The 19785-nt window shown below is 43.4% G+C and overlaps 1 protein-coding gene across 5 annotated transcripts; it reads right to left on the bottom strand.

Annotated features, from left to right (window-relative positions):
* Positions 1-2874: 2874 nt before the first annotated feature.
* stard15 (StAR-related lipid transfer (START) domain containing 15) lies at positions 2875-15546 on the bottom strand. 5 transcript variants are annotated; one of them, XM_060063862.1, is made up of 8 exons: positions 15245-15533; positions 15036-15120; positions 14711-14811; positions 8859-9006; positions 7314-7417; positions 6135-6252; positions 5219-5271; positions 2875-4382 (listed from the first exon to the last, which is right to left on the bottom strand). In XM_060063862.1, exons 4-8 carry the CDS (start codon positions 9004-9006, stop codon positions 4170-4172), a joined length of 636 nt encoding a protein of 211 aa, XP_059919845.1. In that variant the 5' UTR covers positions 14711-14811; positions 15036-15120; positions 15245-15533; the 3' UTR covers positions 2875-4169. The 5 variants fall into 5 exon arrangements, with proteins under 5 accessions (XP_059919845.1, XP_059919844.1, XP_059919843.1 ...); XM_060063861.1 differs by lacking the exon at positions 15036-15120 and having other exon boundaries at positions 15245-15546; XM_060063860.1 differs by having other exon boundaries at positions 14711-14857; positions 15036-15543.
* Positions 15547-19785: the final 4239 nt, after the last annotated feature.

Here is a 19785-nt window from a genome sequence, read left to right as displayed (position 1 = left end):
GTCAATGGAGAGAAAATAATTATTTTCTGGTCCCGGTCTTTATATGCCCTGGATTACACATATGTTGTTTGTGGATTTAAAGGATAATTTTTCATGCAAAGAGTTCGACCGTTTATTGTGCAATTGTTCAGATAAAGGCTGTAGAGAAAACACAACGAGAAAGACTACACGGCTCGTATGTGACGTCACGCTCCCTGCGACTGGCGTGGAGAAGACCAACAATCTTCCCATCGGCATAACTGAAACTCTGCACGTGCCCCGACTTATAATGGTTTTCACCTCTTTCGATGCTTTTATCCTCCCCTTGGAAAAAGCGGTGAAGTGGGGCAGAGAGATCGCCATCTCTGTGCCGAGTTCCAAGGGCGGGTGTGGTGACGTATATCATATGCGTCGAGAGCAGCGAAGAGCTGTAGTTCACAAAGCGGCCTCACATAAAACCTAAAATTATCAAACTTCTTCACGAACATTTTTAGTTTTCTTTGCATGAAAAATTATCATTTAAATCCACAAACAACATATGTGTAATCCAGGGCATATAAAGACTGGGACCAGAAAATAATTATTTTCTCTCCATTGACACCCATTCATTTTTTTCGATCTCATAGGTCCCATGAGCCCTACCGGAAGGGGCGTGACTTCGCCACTCTATGGCCTATAGCCTACTTATTTTGAAACGCCTGGTCCTCTGCCAATGCTACCGCGACAACAGCTTTCCGGGTGGCGTCCATGTTTTCCTCCAATGACCGAGCGAAATAATAAAACGCTTGAAGTGTGGGCGTGGCGTCAGATCCGAGATCCGAGTCGGTTCGCAGAGAATACTCGAACGCAGACCATATGGGTGTGGCTTCATTAACATTCCGCCCAATGCCAATAGAGCGTCACAGTGACCGCCCCCTTTTTGAACAGCTCTGGTTCCGGAAGAAAATGTCCCATTCATTTTCACCGTAGACTTTTCGTAAAAATCGTTATTTAAAGAGTTCTCAGCCTGGAACCAAGCCAATTGTTCACCAAGGTAGTCGTGACCATAAAACATTTGATTTGGGGCAAAAAGTAATTTGAAAAAGAAAGAAAGGGCAAAAGGTTAGGGTTAGGGTTAGCATTATTATTGGGAACGAGTGAAGGAACTACTCCATTGCAAAACTTTTCGCAATGGTTCCAACCCAATAGTTTACCGCGTTTCTTGCATCTCCTAACGTTTGTCATAATTATATTGTTTATATTGTTACGAAAAGTTGTGTCATATATTCTGTGTGTGTGCATGTATAGGGTTTCATAGTGTTTAGCGTTGTCATCGACATGGTACTACCCTTCGTTGCTAACTGCATACACTGCTTAATAACGTTACTCGTATTTAATACATGTGAATTCAGTCTTGTATTCCAGTTAGTATTCATTTAACATCATGTATTCCTAGCTTTTATACAACCAAAATTACTTAAAAGCACTGCTAGTGCATATCAAATATTTTTACTTTTCATCAAATATTCTATATCAACATACAGTTCCTTTCCTGTACTGCTCTTACAACCATATAACGCGCTTGGTAACTATATGGATGGTTGTGACATTATGGCTTTTCATAAAAATGTCTATGGTGAAAATGAATAGGATTTTTACTTGCTGAACCACACTGTCTGTTGCGCTCTATACAGAGAAGATAGTAAATCAGAACCTGTGGGCGTGGGATTCGTCAGACGCTTCATGACCCACCTCTAGAGTGACGTTTACAATGTATATCTGAATAACATCCCCAGATCGTTAAACAAAAGCAATCTACGTGCACCAGTTCAAACATAACATTCTTGCTATTACTATGACGGAAGACATACCTGCGCATAGATTTTCTGTCCTCTCAGCTCCCGAGTCCCGCTCTGTCTCATCATGGACTTCCAAACTCTCTCGTTACTAACCGTGGATGTTGCCAAGCTGTCACTCCGATCGAGACTGGCCAATAGAGACGTGTCTTACATCTTTCGGCGTAGGTCCCGCCCACGAGATTCAGCTCAACAGCAAGCAAAGCTTTTTGATTCGCAGGGCAAAAGTTTTGGATTTGCAAACAAAACTTTTGGATTCCCATTAATATATTTTTTTTATCACATTTATTTTACTTGCAATAAAACATTTTTTGATTGCAGTGTCGATATTTTTGCTCTCAAATCTAATTTTTTGATTGCAGTGTGGAAAGTTTTGCTCTCAAACCTATTCTGTTTGATTGCATAATAAAGACACAAATCTACCTCCATAAATAAACCACGTGTTGAACATTTATTTAGCCTGAAACCCCAGAAGATTAAAATAAAGTTTCATCATAAGTCTATGTAAATTCAATTATTGTAAAATTCTGTTTGTCGATAAAATGGTTCACCATTATTTCCCCACACACTAACCAAGCAGCTTCAGGCTGCCTTTCAGTGCCTTATGAGGCCTGCCAGGGCGCGCCGACCCTCACGTTGACAACGGTCATAGGCCACGCAGAACACACAAGCACAGACGCACCGGGGGCCTGAATGAGACTCTAGTGTGAGAAGTTGGACAACGGTTGAGTTTCCTCTTTGTGGGCCCAACGACAATCTCAGTGATGCAGACGGGAAACCGGAAGCGGCTGAGACAATACAGATTGGAGTGGGTTTGGACAACAGCTGTGTTTCTACGTAGGAAAGGAGGATACATAAACTATTCCCTCAACGCCGTAGGGGAAAAACAAGCTCACTATTCAAGTAGGAGTTTTAGTAGGCCTACACTGCAATGGTGAAATGTATTCCTATTTTAGATATGAATGGAAAACGCCATGTCATGTTATTGCTATATGGGCTTACACCAACTGTGTCATTTTGTATAGGCCTATATAACCACACAAAGAAGACAGAATTTGATTGAGACAGAAAAATAGGTTTATTGACAAACGGGGGAACGTCTTTACATCAACAACGGGATTGCCCGTTGTTCCCCATCCCCTGAGATTTGCTGTGTTACCATTCTCTGTACATGTCATTCACGCTATCTTGTAGAAGCCTTCTGTCGTCTGTTTTGGATACTGTAGTCTGCCCCGTAGGCGAGTTCAAGTATTTTGCTTACTGTAATCATATACAAACAAAGTACACAATCTATTAACCAATCCAAGTACACCCTGAAAATCAGTCACACAAGCGCGAAGGGTAGCTTTTAAGCCCCTATATGTTATAGTGCACATCCCATTCCACTTCTAAGGCAATCATGCACGGAGTTACATAACTTCACCACTAGAGGGCACTGCAGATTAAGAAACTGATAGTTTATTTATTATATAATTATCTCACTGCATAAGGAAACTAAATATCATATATAATATCATATTTACATACCCAAATAGAAGGAAAAAACAATCTTGCTGAGGCTTGATAGGAAAAAACTAGTTTCAGTTAAACGGTCAGACAAAATATTACAGAATGTTCCTGGATGTTAGCAGCATTTCACACTCAGAGGAACCGAATCAACATGCATTCACATCTGTCTAAAATGTTGTATACATGCAGAGGTCATGTTTATTTCTCCCTCTCTCTTCCTCCCTCCCTCCTCAACTTGCAAAGAGAAGAAAATAAACTTAATTGACAGACAGAAAGATTAGACCGAGATAGACGGACAGACGCACAATCATGTCATCTTGATGGACTATCAGAAAGACAGACTGGAAGTCAGTCAGACAGACTCGAAGTCAGTCAGACAGACAGACATCCGTCAAGACAGACTAGTCACACAAGACTAGTCAGACAGACGCTTAGTCAGTGGGCCAAACACTCAAATCCCATTCTCAGAAAATCTGTCACTCAGAACAGATTGCGAAAGCAAGGGGAACGATCGCTAACTAAAACAACAGCAGCTTCCCTCCTCCTCCTCAGTCCTCCTCAGTCCTCCTCCTCTTCCTCGCTGTGGTGAGCCTCCTCCTCCTCCTCTCAGTCCTCCTCCTCGCTGTGGTGAGCCTCCTCCTCCTCCTCCTCCTCCTCTCAGTTCTCTTCCTCGCTGTGGTGAGCCTCCTCCTCCTCCTCCTCCTCTTCCTCCTCCTCTCAGTCCTCTTCCTCGCTGTGGTGAGCCTCCTCCTCCTCCTCTCAGTCCTCTTCCTCGCTGTGGTGAGCCTCCTCCTCCTCCTCCTCTCAGTCCTCTTCCTCGCTGTGGTGAGCCTCCTCCTCCTCCTCTCAGTCCTCTTCCTCGCTGTGGTGAGCCTTCTCCTCGTTGAGGCTGCTCTCGTCGATGTTCTCCAGGGAGTCTGCGCGCTGCAGCGTCAGGTCGGCCACGCTGACGCAGGGCAGGGTGTTCTGCTCGGGATACATCCAGGGCTTCAGGCCGGGGTTGTGCTTCCGCTTCCACTCGGGGTACTTCAGGGACGCCTTGTAGATCTTCTTCATGGCCTGGGTGGAGCGGGAGGAGGGAGAGGTGTGGTTGGGTGGTGTTCATGAGGAATGGAGAGGGGTTCAGTTAGTCTAATACAGCAACTGCTATTTTTGCTGTTTCCAACTGAATAGATCTGTCTGGATTACCTGCTGCCACCTATGGCTCTAACTGGTTTCAACTGGTTTGGCTCAAACCTTAAAGGTTGGGTATGGGATTTGCGAAACGCCAGCAGATTTTGAAAACACACAACACGAGCGAACGCAGATGCGCGAGAGCGAGCCGTTAGCTAGTTAGCGCGGGGGGAGGGGTCGTGCAGTACGACCGTTTGATTGACGTACTCACTGTCCAATGCAACTCGGTGGTTCTGGAAATCATTGGCTGGAGTTTTTCCGAGCCCTGCCCGTTCCACAGATGATTGACTTGTTTAGTTTTCATGTCAGTACTTCTAACTCAGTGGCTGTAAGTGGGTTATGATAAGGATTTCCAGTAATTTTGCAAAAATGGCCAAACAAGAGAATTCCATACCCAACCTTTAAGATTGATTTTCTGCTTCTATGACGAGTTTCTGATTGGTTGAGATCATTCTAGATTCTCCGCCTCTGACGATTCTGACGACACTAGGTCATCCTGGATTTTCTGCTTGGGCTTTTGTTTTAAATGATTTATGTTCTCAAACAAAGAACGTGATTTATTTATTGAATTGGCCTCACCAATCACTTGGTAATCTATGCTTTACCAAGATAAAATGGCAATAGAGTTTGTAAATAACAATAAATATTGGGATTGTGGTAACGCATGTATAGATAATATAATACAGTGGAGGAACATCATAGCCGTGTTAGATGGACGTTACCTTCGGAGCGACAAACTGGGACGCCCTGTTGACCACCCACTTGGGCAGGGATCCTACGTACACACCAAGAGAACACATCGGTTAAAACACACACACCGGGCATGAGTTGACATTCTGATTGTTGATAGACTCAGGAGTGGTTCAAAGCACAACTGGCTTCGCCACAACACACACACACACACACACACACACACACACACACACACACACACACACACACACACACACACACACACACACACACACACACACACACACACACACACACACACACACACACACACAATGAATATAGAAACGGGTACATTACAGCTGGTTCATGCAAAACACGCATCCTGCTCTCCAAGACAACACACATATGGTCAAGACACAAACACTAGACCTATTCATACTACAACACATGCACACACAAAAGCACACAACAGCTAATATTCTCCATATGCTAATGGTAGACGGCAGATAATAATGACCCAGGACAGATAGCTGGGAGCGAGGTGGCAAATGTGCTGATGTCTGCAGATTTGGATAAAACATTCATCCCCCAGCGAGGGAGCTGGCGCTTCAAAGACTTCCCGTCTCTCAGCACGGAGCGCCTCCCGAATGCGCAGCCGCTGGCACACAAGGCACTGCGTCCCAGCGTGCGCTTACTGCATTACTTTGCACTGCTCTTATGTAAAAGCGGCGGGAAGCCCTCCATGTACACTCACAATGTGCCGCTGTGTTCTCAAAACAGTGTCCAATGCTGGAGCTCAGTCAAGTAGTTTGCCATCTCAGATACCCTTTCTCTGCGTCTGCGCTCACGCCGCCAAACATAACCTAAAAACATAACACTAAGCATTCACCTCTGCCCCGGTGTGAGCAGGCGTGACCTCACCTCACAGGTCTACCACGGTCAGTGGGTACGGGGTGACCTCACCTTTGGGGTCTACCTGGGTCAGGTAGTAGAGAGTGCAGCTGCTTGGCCCGTTGGACTGGACCAGGTACCCGGTGAGCAGCGAGACTGCTCTGACGTAGTCCTTCTTGGGAGGGTGTTGCTGTAAGGAGTGGAACGGTTTGTGTTCTTTAACACACAACTCCGTAGCAGCTGCAGTCTCCAACATCATTCCTTTGGCCTAGCACATTATTTGACTTGCCCTCCCCCCCAATGTAAAACTCTACAAACAATGTAAAAAATATACACTGCTTTCTTTTGAATACGAAATGTGAATTGCATTCTTTAATTAAAACACATTTCTAGTAAGTGCCCATAATGATCTATAATTAAAGTGATCAATGAACATTGAAGTGCACAGAAGTAGACACAAAGAACGAAGAGACAAGGAAGTTGAGAAGAACAGAGTAAAGTACGAAAGAAAGGAAGAGTAGAGTAGAGGAGAAAAGTTGAGTAGATCAGAGTAAAGTAGAACCAAGTGGCGTAGAATTGAACAGAGTAGACAAGGCCTAAAAAAAAATTTGTTTGGTTCCGGTTTCCGACCGACCCTGTCAATTTATGTGCGACCCAAATTATTTTATAAGCTTTATAAAAAATAAAAAAATAAAAATATATATATATATATATTTTTTTTTTTTTTTTGATGCAAACTATAATTACGTTTTGGTACAGCACCTCTTCATTCTGTACAAGGATGAGCGAATTTTCTCGTTTTTAAATGAAAACAACCTACCTATCATTCGCTGCCGCTGGAAAAAATAAAATAAAAAAATAAAATAAATTCCCTACCTACCCATGACCTCAACTGACAACCAACAGGAACCAAACTTTTTTTTTTTTTAGGCCCAAGACGAGGAGAGGAAAGGAGTGGACCCTGGAGTTTAAATTGCACCATTTGTTCTACTACAATCAAGTTCCCTATACATTTCCCATTGCTCCGAAACCAGCAGTCAGTGTCTACATCGTTACCACTGCCGTGAACAAATTAAAGCCTGCCACTGTTTGCCGGGCAAATATAAGAAATTAGAAAAAGGTATTCCCGCACAGGTAAAAATAAACATAGGAGCCCGAAACATGCTTCCCAAGCTTCTCCTCTTGTCTTGAACATCCAACATTAAAGATTCAACAGGCAATAAGGACGGAGGTAGAGAAGGGAAGACGTACGGGGTGTTTGACAGAGTAGTTGATTATGAGGTAGTCGTTGCCGAGTGGTAACCAGGATCTCATGGTTACAAAGTCTCGGTTCTTCAGTGGACTCGGACACTTCCCTGAACACACGGGAGTGGAAAACACAAGACACAGTGAGATGATGCCTTCTTTAGGTCAACTCCCAATAGTTATATTTGCATGTGATTACTAATCACATGTAAATATGACACTTTTTGCGTATATTAAGCTCTAAGCATGGATGATTCCAACTGTTTGGAATCATGGATGATTCCAAACAGTTGGAATCGAACCATCTTACCCTGAGAGTTATCATTTATAATCAATTAACATTAGATCAATATAATTATGGCAGGATGGGAGCAGGATAGTTTAGTGGCTAGGACGTTTCATCCAAAAGGTTATAGGAAAATGTGCTAGTATTAACAATGCAGATATCTATCATTAGTTTGTTGTGTTCCGCTTCACAAAAAAAAGCATACATAGGGTGCAAGAATAGCATCCCATTAGACACAACTGTAATGAAGCAACAATGTCAGGTCAGCCTTCCATATTGTCCCATTTTAAACTGGTCGCTCAGGTCTCCACACCATCCCTAGGTTTCCCTTTTACCCAGAGTTCATAGCGTTTGTCCACTAGTCAACAGGTATGCAATGGAAGGTTTGTGGAGAGGAGTTCGCGGTAGAGTTTCAGGACCCCAGGGGGGTTCCTTTTCCTGTTTCCTGTTGGTTGTGTTAGCGAGGGGGCGACCGCGTTATTATGATTTCCAGAACGGTTTCTTTGTTTGTTGTGTTGGAACTCCTCGAGATACACAATATAAAATCATGAACAAAGGTCTCCAGATCCCACATAGAGATATGCCACGTCCCTTTCTCTCTACCCTCAGACTCCGTACCTGTCCCCTAATGCCAAGAAATACTGTTGTTCAAATGGATGATGTGGTTACAACCCAATGGAGAGATTGAAATTGTCCGGTACATACGTACGTTCCCCTCTATTAAGTTGACATAACATGTTTTTTGTTTTGGATATTAATATACACTAGACGTCTTATCAACACTTGATTCCTCTTGTCACACTAGATTATATTTCATATTCTGTGAGACAGATTCTGTCTGCATAAGACTGTCCTACATTAAACAGGGATTTGGCCTACCATGCACTTTCTGGTTTACACAACACGCCTGCATGCAGGCGCACACACTCAGATTCCCATGGACTTATGTTTGTCTGTTTGTTTTGGATATTCCCCTCTTGCTCTCCCTGCACACCCTTAAAGTACACAACTCCCTTTATGTAACTCTGAATACTTGCTCGATGTTAGATCAAGCATCGAGCGCTGTTTTTCAAACTGCCCTGACTCCTAACAGGCCAGACGGGGAAACAAACGACATCTTTACAGCGTAAATGCTTTCAAACAACCAGTCAAGTAAACCCCTCAACGAATGTATCCAAACAGCCAGAGTGGTTAACAAAGTACACATCAACCGCCCCAGAAACAAAAGGCAACAGAATACTTTGTAAAGAAATGGCGAGTCTTACAGGAGTAGTAGCCAACGTCTGCATTGACGGTGAGTCGTCCGATATCGTAGGTGTCAATCATGTTGGTGTCCCACTTCTTGCGGTAGCTGGTGTCATGGAGGACGTCATACACCGTATCCGCCCGCACGTCCTTACACGTGATCCGCATCTGAAACCCGTGCAGAGAGAGAGGCCTTTAAAACGCTGATTAGATTTGAAGTGCTCATGGGAACAAGAAACACAAACAAATGAATAAATTCATTCTGATTCTTATAGCTCCTCTGCAGTGTTTTTTTGGTTGCGTTTTTTACATCTAGGTAATGCAAGAAGTATGTTGCTAACTGTGTAGCGACTCCAATCCTGATGGCATGCTTATAATCGATCAGCCTGGCTTATAAGTCGCTTTGGATAAAACCTTAGTCGGCCAAATGAACAAAACGGAAGGGAAAACGGAGCAGTGTTCAGCAGCGGCGATTCAGCACTGGAGTCCATTTCTTCATAACGAGGCAAGGGCCGCTGGACGCAGACGGTCTACAACAATATAATGGGTAATTACTGCGAAGACGTGTTAAAGCCAAGCAGCACGTTATCTCCTCTGAGCGGTTCATCAGTCTGACGTCAGTTCAAGCAGGGTTAATAATGCTTAATCAGAGTTACTTATTAATGATATGAGAGAGAGAGAAAGAGAGTGACAGAGAGAGATAAAACAACAATAGAGGAAGGAATACATATATTTCAGGAGCCAGGCAGCAATTTTCAATATCTTAAAGGGGACATATTATGAAAAGAACACTCTTTCTGGGATGTAGGGTGTTGTTTTGGGTCTTTGGCTCCCACACTCATACAAACTTTGAAAAAAGTTTGATGAGCGAGTCTGTTTCGGCGCCCCCTCCTACGTAGGAAGGGGGCACAGTTTAATATTACCTCCCACTTCCCCACTCCCCTCCAATCAGAGCACAGCTACGGTTCTGTGGACCAGCGGACGAGCAGCTCCGGCGGGGGGAACTCGGCAGCAGCCCGGCAGCTCAGCTCCGGGAGCACAATCCCTTTTTCTGCCGGACTGCCACTGAGCTCCCCCCGCCGGACAGTTCAGCTCCCGGAGTTCAGCTATCATCCGAGACGCACATAGCTTTTGGCCGTGATTTTAGATATAGGAATATTATATAAATACCAATAAATAATGTTATTATTATTATATTATATTATATAGATATAGAGCTCCAGGAGTCCGCAAACACAACAATCCCTTCTCCTCCATGCTGTGGTTCAGTCCGACAGCTCATTGGTCAATGGGCAGCAGCTCATTTGCATTAAAGCTACAGACACCAGAAACATCGATTCTGAAGGGACTGAAACAGAGGGAAATAGCGAAGATTTTTTTTCCTAAAAGCTATTTCCAGCAAACAGCTTCAAAAACATGTTTTCTGGAACTCAAATACAATGTTTACTTGTTGGGAAAACACCATAGTATGTCTCCTTTAAACAAACCAGTTTAAATACTGAGAGTCAAAGTTTTGGACAATTGCAGTCCCCCCCCCCCCATTTGTTTAACAATGTGTTTTTAACTATGGCAGGGAACAGGTACAGTGTCTCAGTCAAACTAAACACAACACAGTGTATATCTTAACAAACAACACAACTGGTTTCTACATAGGACCTCATTCTGCTTATTGCAAGTAGAAACTCTGGTGAGGGGGGAATTCAAGTGGATGGAAGAAGTAGGTTGTAACATTTTTCCACTGTTGTAATCTCATGAGGGTCGATTCGGTGTCCTACTGTACCCTGGCCTGAGCAGCAGATATCAGACACTGTAGCCGGCTAACCTAGCAAAGACAGGCCGCATGTAACTCAATCAGCACGCTTCTCCTGCACCCCCTTAAACATTAATGAATCCACCTCTCTGCCTCTCAAAAATAAAAAGGAGACAGCTCTAAAGCCATTTTGCAAGGACATTCGCATCAAAGTTAATGCGATGCAGGAGTTATGGGAATTATTATTGGTTATGTTTTATTATTAGTATGGAATTACATCGTGAAATCATGATATTCTCTAAAGATACGGAGCACTACAAGAATGGAACGTTGTGTATGTCTAAACCCAAGCTTTAACCGAATGAAACTCAGAAGATGTAAACTTCTACATTTTTTTTTAAGGCAAAAAAAGCACCTCCATCACATCCAGCTGTCAGAACGTTCAATGACACCAACAACCTCCACATTTCCCTTCACTGTCTCCCTCTTATCGTTGGTATGTAGTGTCGTCACCACCTGCCGAACATTTAATATTTAATGTATGAGAAGATGCGCCTGGCTGCTCCTGTAAGACCAACTAAATGATTCAACCCGTTCCTAAAATCCTCCTCATTATCTTGGCCCTGTCTTAGGGGAACTGAACATAATAGGTCTACGGGCCAACATTTTCCCAGAATATCACATTAAGACAGAAACATCCATGTTTGATAATTAGGTTGATTTGGATACTGCAGACATTATTGGTGTACACTGAGCTAAACCAGTACAACCAGAATATCAGGTGGCCGCGATATATTTGTACTTTGGCTTTAGATACATGGATATATTTTTCTTCAGCTTTCATTATGTTGAATGTTAATGAGAGACTTTAAGGGACCACAGAAGTTTAGTTCAGCACCAGCAACCATGTCACCCCGGATCAATTAAGTAATCTGAATAAGCCATGGCAGTGTTTTTCTGGGAACTGAGTAACGTAAGAAAACCTACTTTGAAGAGAACTTGGCAGGGCTACCTGAGGTTCAGCAACACCATCGGTACTCAAGTTCCCGCTCACTAGTGACCATCCTCTTTTCCACCTGAATCTTTCAGCAAGCTGATGTGTTCATCCGTGGCATGCAGACTCCTGGAGAGACCGGAGGCGTTTAACATGGCTATGCTAGTGTTCTTGTTGTGTTCATCACTGTCAGGCTGAGCTAATCTGTGTTTCTATGTTCTGTGCTTTTGTGGTGTTCTGTGCCGTTAGGCTGGCTAGGCTCCATTGTCATGGAGGTCACCGCTGGTAAGCTAGGCTGTGTCGGTGCTCTCGGCTAGCCAAGCCAGGCTAGGCGAGTCTGTGTACCAATGGTGCTCTATGATGCAAGAATAACCTGTGTCGCTATGGTATCCATTAATGCAAGGCTAGGCTAGTCTGTACCGTTGCTGCTCCTTTCTGAAAGGCTAGTCTGTGTTCCATTAGTGCTATGTGATGCTTAAAGAGATTAGGCTAATCTGTGTTCCTTTGGTGTACTTTGTCGCTAGGCTCTGCTACTTTGGTGTCATTTGGTGCCTAGCGAGGCTAGTCTGTGCTCTTTTGGTGTTCTTTGTTGCTTGGCTAGGCTAGTCTGTGGTGTTCTTTGCTGCTAGGCTAGCATATGTTGCTGCCTAAAAGCCCACCTCATTTCTGTAGATTGATCACCCCCTGCATAAAATCATATTTCTCAAGGATGTCTTGATGGCACTTATATAAAAAAACTAAGTCAAGATGGGGGGTATGATTCCAGCCAACTTGAGGCATTAAGAGCTCATCCTTTTCACAAGCCCAACCTTGGCTTACAGCCTCCATTATCTACAATAACAACAATAGATGCCCTTTACCAGATGCTTTTATCCAAAGCGACCTACAGGGAATTCAGACACGCAATTAAGGAGCAGAGTTAGGGTATCTTGGAACAATAAGGCAGGCTCTTCTAGACAATGGGGATATACCCAGTACCCTTCACTTGGGAGATAATCTCCCATCCCTAGCTATATTACACTAGCTTTCCCAACGCATTACCTCCAGCATGGGCCTTGCATAATGTGGGCTGTACGTGACACGTCATGCATCCAGTCGATTCAGATTTTGCTTATTCTATTAGCAGAGTCTCAGTTGGCACGTGTCGATGATGCCATAAGTTATGATATATATTATTCAAAGACAAAGAAACGCTAGACCAAATCCAGGTAGCTGGATGCCTTGGCCATTCCTGTGAATGAAACACGACGACTTTTACCTTGCACTGACTTTAACCTTTACCCTCTGGGCACGCATCATATGTCCAGCTAGCCACATCCCTGACCTTACCCTAACCCTTTTACGCTCTGTGTTTGTGAGTCAGGGATTATGTGTGTGTGTGTGTGTGTTTGCCTGCGGTGTAGACTATTGTTGATCGCTGTTCTGGTGCGTTGCGGTGACTGGACTGGATGCCTGGACTCTCCTCATGGTTAACCGGCCAGCACCACATCACCAATTTAATCTGATGTGCATGTATTTACCTGTATGTCAATTATGGCACCCATTGCACTCCTGACCATCCCTGGAAGAAGGGATCCCCCCCTACTATTGATCCCTCTTCCTTGCTAATTCAAGGGAGGTTTTTCTTGCCCTTGTGGGGGCTTGGGTTAAGGGGGGTGTCCTCAGTATTTGACCTGTTAAGCCCTTTGACACTGTAATGGTGATTAAGGGTTAAAATTGAATTGAAGAGTTCTTGTACTACAGAATCCAACAGATGAGGATGGCCGCTGATATTACTGGTAGAGGTCGCTAGGATCATACCTGGTCACATGAACACTGGCCATGACCTCATGTGACCACAGAGGTAAAGACTGTTTGTGGTTTGTTTGGTTATTTTTTAACAGCCACATCATTCAACTTAAATCTGTACTTTGCAATTGTGGATTACCAAGGTGTGTCAATTACTGTACAGTCACTTGGTCAATACAAGCTGGGGAGGTAGGCAAGTCTAGTCTATGCCCCTTTGGTGTTTTTTGTTGCTAGGCTAGGCTACTCTGCATAATCCTTGCTGGCAGCTAGTCCAGAATTTGTTTTTGGAATGCCCATTTTGGCTGGTGTGGTCAGTCGGGAATATTCGAGAGGTAAATTCCCAACATTCGGTTGTTGACTTTTCCATTAGTGGCATTAGTGATCACTCCTTGAGCAAGCAGAATAGCGTAAGCATAAGGTGCTACCTTAAAGTCTACCTAATTTGCAGATTTATTTACCTTAATTCTCCTTTATTGTACTCCTTATTTTTGTAACATTGTGAAACGTATTTGCCGTCAACCTGCAAGAAGCGTCAGCTTCTTTTTAAATTGCGCAGCGATACCTCGCTTACAAGCACCTTACAAAAAACATTACACAAGTTTGGACAAGTAAGTGTCAGGCTACTTCACAGCCAGATCAGTGTTCAGTCCTTCCGAGTCTCAATCTCAAAATATCCGGACCTATCACCAGAGAGATGATCTATGACCTAACGCAAAGAAGATGACAGAGTGATGACCTACCATCTAGGGTTAAAAACAATCACAAGCAATAAGTGAATTGATTAAATTCTGATAACCAATTAATACTTGTTGTTCTTTACCAAGTAAAACCTAGAATAACATTTGCTGCCTCCAGGTTCACAAATGCAAGAGATGGTGTCTCTTCTCTTACATATCATTGTGAAATGAATAACTATTTTTTTCTACCAAATTGAAGAAGCAACTTCGGGCTTTGGTATTACATGAAGGCATGCCAATTATTCATTGACATTTGAGATGTAATAGCCTACACTTTCATGTATTTTGGAATGAGTAGTTCTGAACCTTCTGTAGGGGAAACAAACCCATGAAAATACTGTCAAACAACGAGATGAGTCATAGATACAGTAGAACGATAGATCTAAATAAATGAGCATGAGAATGAGCGATAGGCTACTCTATGATAACTAGTGATGTGACGATTTCGGTATCTGTATCTTCCGGGGTCCAGGACCATTACCTAACTCCGGGCTACCAGTGTGGGCTGAGCCTCGAACTGATATTTGTGTTTGGAGCACACAGCAGCGCCGCAGTGCAGCGAGGGGGAGTGCGGCAGCACCGGGAGAGATGCACCCTACTTGCCTTGAGTTTCTGCACCGTGTTGCACTCCTCCGCTCTGCACCACACGGTCACGCCTCCCTTGTTGTAGCGGGCCAGCCATCCCTCGTGGTTTTCGCATTGTTCTTTGAAAGAAGTGAAATCCGTGTCGTCCGGGATTTGGACAGGCATCTTGTGCAGGATACAATATAAAGTGCAATAGTACAAAATAAAACAGGCCTTTTTATTGGCTGTTAAAACGCCGAATCACCGCCGTTTTTCCTTGCATTTGCTCCCCCACTCTCTTTCTCTCTCTCTTTTTTCTTTTGACCAACTGAGGCCAACCAAAAGAAAACAAATCGCAACTTACTTGCCGGAGGGGAACACGGTCTAATTCACGCACGGTGAATGCTAGTGAAAAGCAAGCAGATATTTCCGGTAGTCCAAACAGTCAACTGAAAGTGCAAAAATAAATAAATAAACTGTTACTCAACCACCACTAAACCTCCCTGGATGTGGGTCCCTCTCTCTTTGCTCCGTCAGCAGGTGTGTGGGTGCTCCGGGTCTGCGAGTCCTCACCTGGTATCATTCGTCACAACCAAGAACGCCGTTGAATAGACCAGGTGAGGCGACACGTAAACGGATACCTCCCCGGTTTCCAGGTGAAGGCGGAGACTTGAACACGCTCGCTGCATTTAGCCAGACTGACTGATGGACAACAGATCAGGTGACGGCTCCAAATGGTTATTCCTTGTCTGCGAATGCGTATCTAATACCAAACACCGTGCTGTCCGCACTGTACTGGGGGGCGCGAGGTATCACGGCAAATCACATTAAATATGAACTGATGCGAGACTAGAACTAAATATGCAACTTGGCTCTGACCGCCAGAGGGCACTGTGCACACAAAAAAAGTGAGCGTGTGAGGGAGTGAGTGGGCCCGTCTGTGTTGCAGGCCTGCACATGTGCGTATTTTGTGTGTGTGTGTGTGTGTGTGTGTGTGTGTGTGTGTGTGTGTGTGTGTGTGTGTGTGTGTGTGTGTGTGTGTGCGTGTGTGTGTGTGTGTGTGTGTGTGTGTGTGTGTGTGTGTGTGTGTGTGTGTGTGTGTTTATGTGGAGCCTGCGTACACATGTGTGTTGCATGTGTGAACATGTGCATCTGTCATGTATGTTTGTCATGTGACGTGATCCCAGACACGCAATGTAAAATAACGTAAACTAGTAAACCCCACTTCCATCTCTATGGGCGGCCGTTGACCTCTCAGCATACTGCCTGGTAACCGGACCTCCGAGGCACAAAGCTGCACTTGTTCTGGGATCTTTAGGACATACGCACGCCTTATGTCACCATGAAGCCCGGCACCTACAGTGTTAAGTGGCCGATTCTAGTTAACTTTATACTTTGTCATTAGTAATTCCACCTGATGACACATGTGGTGAGACAAACTTTCACATGGATGTATTTGTCCGGAGTGATGACAAATCCTAAAAACAACTGCTTTGAATTGCTTTGATGTGTGGGTGTTGTTGTAAACGGACGGAACAGCAGTATGCCAGCTTTGCCCTGTTCTTCCTCCGATTATTAAACATGTCGCCCACCTTTCCCGCTACAAACTCTCAAGCGGAAGGAAATATATAAACACCACACGATCTGCCCTATCACCGATTCAGCCGATGACGAGTCACGTGATGTCATAGCGGTAGAAGGACATCATCCATCAGCCTGGCTCTGGGTGACATCAGCAAACCATTTAAGCCCTCGTTTAGACAACTCTCTTAATGAGCGTTCCCAACCAAGGAGGCGACTGCTTCGACTCAACACATTGGCATCGAGCAAAGTAAAACTCTTGAAGTCCATTAAGTTTCCATGTCGATGCAACGCAAGGACCACGCAGTCACTTCGATGCAGTCGTGAGCCTGGTTTGGATCTGCTTCGGGTTTTAGTGAGCGGACCAATCACAGCCCTTGCTGCTGCCTCGATGCAAGGTTACAATCTTTGGGAGGCGCACATCAGGCCGGACGCAAGGTGGGTCCGCAAGGACGTAATGGGTCCGTAAACCCTCTTGTGTTGCGTCGACGAGGAGCCATCGTCAGCCCTTCAGGGTTTTGCTATCTCCCTCAGTTTGATTTCAAATTGATAGGTCCGTAGTTTTGAGTCCTTATGTCGTTAGCAGACAGGATGATTATTAGATTTAGAGTTATCTTTTGTACATTCAAATAGCTATAACTGCTAAATATTTGCTGTGACACCAGAATATCCTGTTTGGGGTAGTAAAGTTCAATTTATCTTATCTGCTTAATGAACCTTTCCAGTGGGTTAGCGAGCTAAGTAGGATGTTTTCTAGTTGTGCTTCTTAGTACAACTGCCTTTCTCGTTCGTTTGGATCCCCCCGGCGATAGTTGAGGTAACACTTTTTCCAGAGCTCCCTCTGGAGACAGCAGCAGCGGTGAGGGATGAGCTGGCTGGTCGCGCCGAGAGCAGACCATGTATCAGGCCGTTGGAACCCATCCGGATTTAGCTGCGTCACGTTGGATGAATTAAACATTGGCATTTGGCATCTGCATATAGTCATCCTCACTATTTACCTTTCACAGCTTAGACATTTTGCACATGTCCAAAGCCAGACCTGTTGAATGGTAGCTAGGAAAGCAAATGTCAGGTCAGAGCTGTAGATAATACATATAATAGATAAAATACAATACTATATGTACTTTTATCTTAAGTATCACATTATACAACATTGTATTTATTTATTATTATTGTATATGTATAGTTTGATTAAATTGCTGGTAAAAAGTCAGGTAACTTATTTTTTATATTAAAGTAGAAAGCTTGTTCTCTGGATTTGTAAGTTCCCAGTATGTTTCCTCTTTTGCGTATAAAGATACAGATACCAGGGCAATGGGTTCTTGGTATTTGAGAGTGAGAGAATGTTATTGTGTTTAAATTTTTTCTTTACAATAACATTAGTCAACATGAATTAATTAACAGTTTACTCTCGTGCAGTAACCCTTTACTAATTAATTGTATGTTTACTAATTGTGTTGATGTTAACTCAGGAAATAGTGTTCATGTTGACTTATTCATTTGTACATTATTTAATATGGTTAAGTTTGGGGTTAACCCTAACCTTAACCCACTGCCCCTAACCCCTATTCTAATGATCAATGTTGATGCTTGTTACTGCATTTTCTAAAGTTAATTAATGGATAATTAATGTACTCTTACTTTTAATAAACAACAGTTTGTTCCAAACAACTGACCAACTAACCGCTGTTTGTGTACAACAGACACACTCACTGATGTACCATCTGTTTGTGGAAGAAGACCTGCCGAACTCTACACAAACAGCCTACATCAACATGTTCACAACGTGTCTACTGGTAGCCTGTTGGAATGTCTGAAAAGAGGAAGAATTCACTAAGCACCTTGACACATGTTAGTGTTTAGGTTTAAGGATGTATTCCCAGGAGAACTCATCTGCACGGTAACAATAAACCCAATCCTGCATTCTCTGCCAGATCCCCCACACATGACCAAGAAAATCACCCCGGAATATTTATTGAAGAGTTGAAACTTGCAAGACATTTAACCTGGTGAACTTTTGCAACAGAAGGCAAGGAAATCCTCCCTTTATCATAGCATAAATATTATTTAGATTTAGAAAGGACCCTTGGATACAACAATGGAGAAAGGGGAAATAGCAAAAGCAGAAGGGGTTAACAAGTAACTGTAACAAATGTATCATATTCATAAGATTGAAACATAGCTTTGACTAGTGTTGATAAAAAAAACAGCTATTACCGTGGCAACAGGGCTAGAGAGCTGTCTCACAGAAAACCTTGATCACAAAAGAGCCGCTATAAGTGTGTGTGTGTGTGTGTGTGTGTGTGTGTGTGTGTGTGTGTGTGTGTGTGTGTGTGTGTGTGTGTGTGTGTGTGTGTGTGTGCGTGCGTGTGTGCTTATAATTTATCAACTGACTCACTGTCTGTCTGTCTGTCTGTCTGTCTGTCTGTCTGTCTGTCTGTCTGTCTGTCTGTCTGTCTGTCTGTCTGTATCAGTCAACTTGACTGTCTACCTGTCTTGAGACTATTATTACTTCAAGATAATTTCAGCACAGACTTGGAAAGTACGAATGATGCTGATCCAAGCTTGATGATTTTGCTGTGTGAACCTGACCGATCTTTGTCTGGGACATTTTCTATCAGAGATGTCATCTGGACAGAGAGACTGCAGTGTCTCTTAGGGAAAAGTCAAAAGTTAGAGCAGCAGACTATCATCGCCGTAATGAAAAGTCCCTGTTAGGATGTCAGTGAGAGGAGGAGAAGTATAAATCTCTGTGGTAAGCCTTTTTTTAAACTGGTGGGACTTAAGTTCACTTCACTCCTCCAAAGGGGTAAAGGCAGTGAAAGGAAAGGAAGAGTATCATCGACAAAATAACAGATCCCAGTCAGGGTGAATGCAGTAAGGAGAAGAGAGGATCAAGCAAGATCCTTTTGGTAAACTGGTTTTCACCCAAATGGGGTTCACTTTCTCTCTAAATCACCGTGCATGATCTACAAGAGGGGTATGTCTCAGATGATCGTGCACACGGATGGTAAGATTTGAAGGTTACCTGTGTCAATGGTCATGAAGCAGGGTGAGAAAATATAATTTAATCTGAAAATGTTCACCACAGTGATTACTATTAAGGTTAGGGTTTTATTGAGGACTAGAGTTTCCGTGGGCGTGCATTGCGTGCGCGCTCATCCACCTAGTTTAATTTAACCCATTCCTATAATGTTGAAACCCTGGTGGATTATGTAACACATTTCTGAGTGCATAATGTAATAACATTTTGCCTATAATGTTACAGCGTATAACATTTTGGTTCAACTATTACGCAATGAAGCAATCATAATCATTTTATCCTTACATTATGAAGCAAGCATAATCATTTTCTCTTTATAAGCCGTTTTCACAAATGTCCTTCGCATTTTCGCCACATTTGTATATCAGGAGATTCGACCCTGAGGGTGATTCCCACTTTACACACAGCACTTTATATAATATAAACCGTTAATTAACTCATGCTTTATATGCGGACATCGATATGGTTCAGACATCAGTAGAATCAATGG

This window comes from Gadus macrocephalus, chromosome 10 (assembly GCF_031168955.1).
Source record: "Gadus macrocephalus chromosome 10, ASM3116895v1".
In the NCBI taxonomy this organism is placed as follows: Eukaryota; Metazoa; Chordata; class Actinopteri; order Gadiformes; family Gadidae; genus Gadus; species Gadus macrocephalus.
This window is presented reverse-complemented; position numbering and strand designations above follow the sequence as displayed.

Coding starts and splice junctions, on each gene's coding strand:
- stard15 (XM_060063860.1), bottom strand. CDS start 14,857: ATGCCTGTCCAAATCCCGGACGACACGGATTTCACTTCTTTCAAAGAA. Junction 7,418..8,858: donor AGACGTTGGCTACTACTCCT/GTAAGACTCGCC, acceptor CCGTGTGTTCAG/GGAAGTGTCCGAGTCCACTG. Junction 4,383..5,218: donor CCCAGTTTGTCGCTCCGAAG/GTAACGTCCATC, acceptor CGCTCCACCCAG/GCCATGAAGAAGATCTACAA.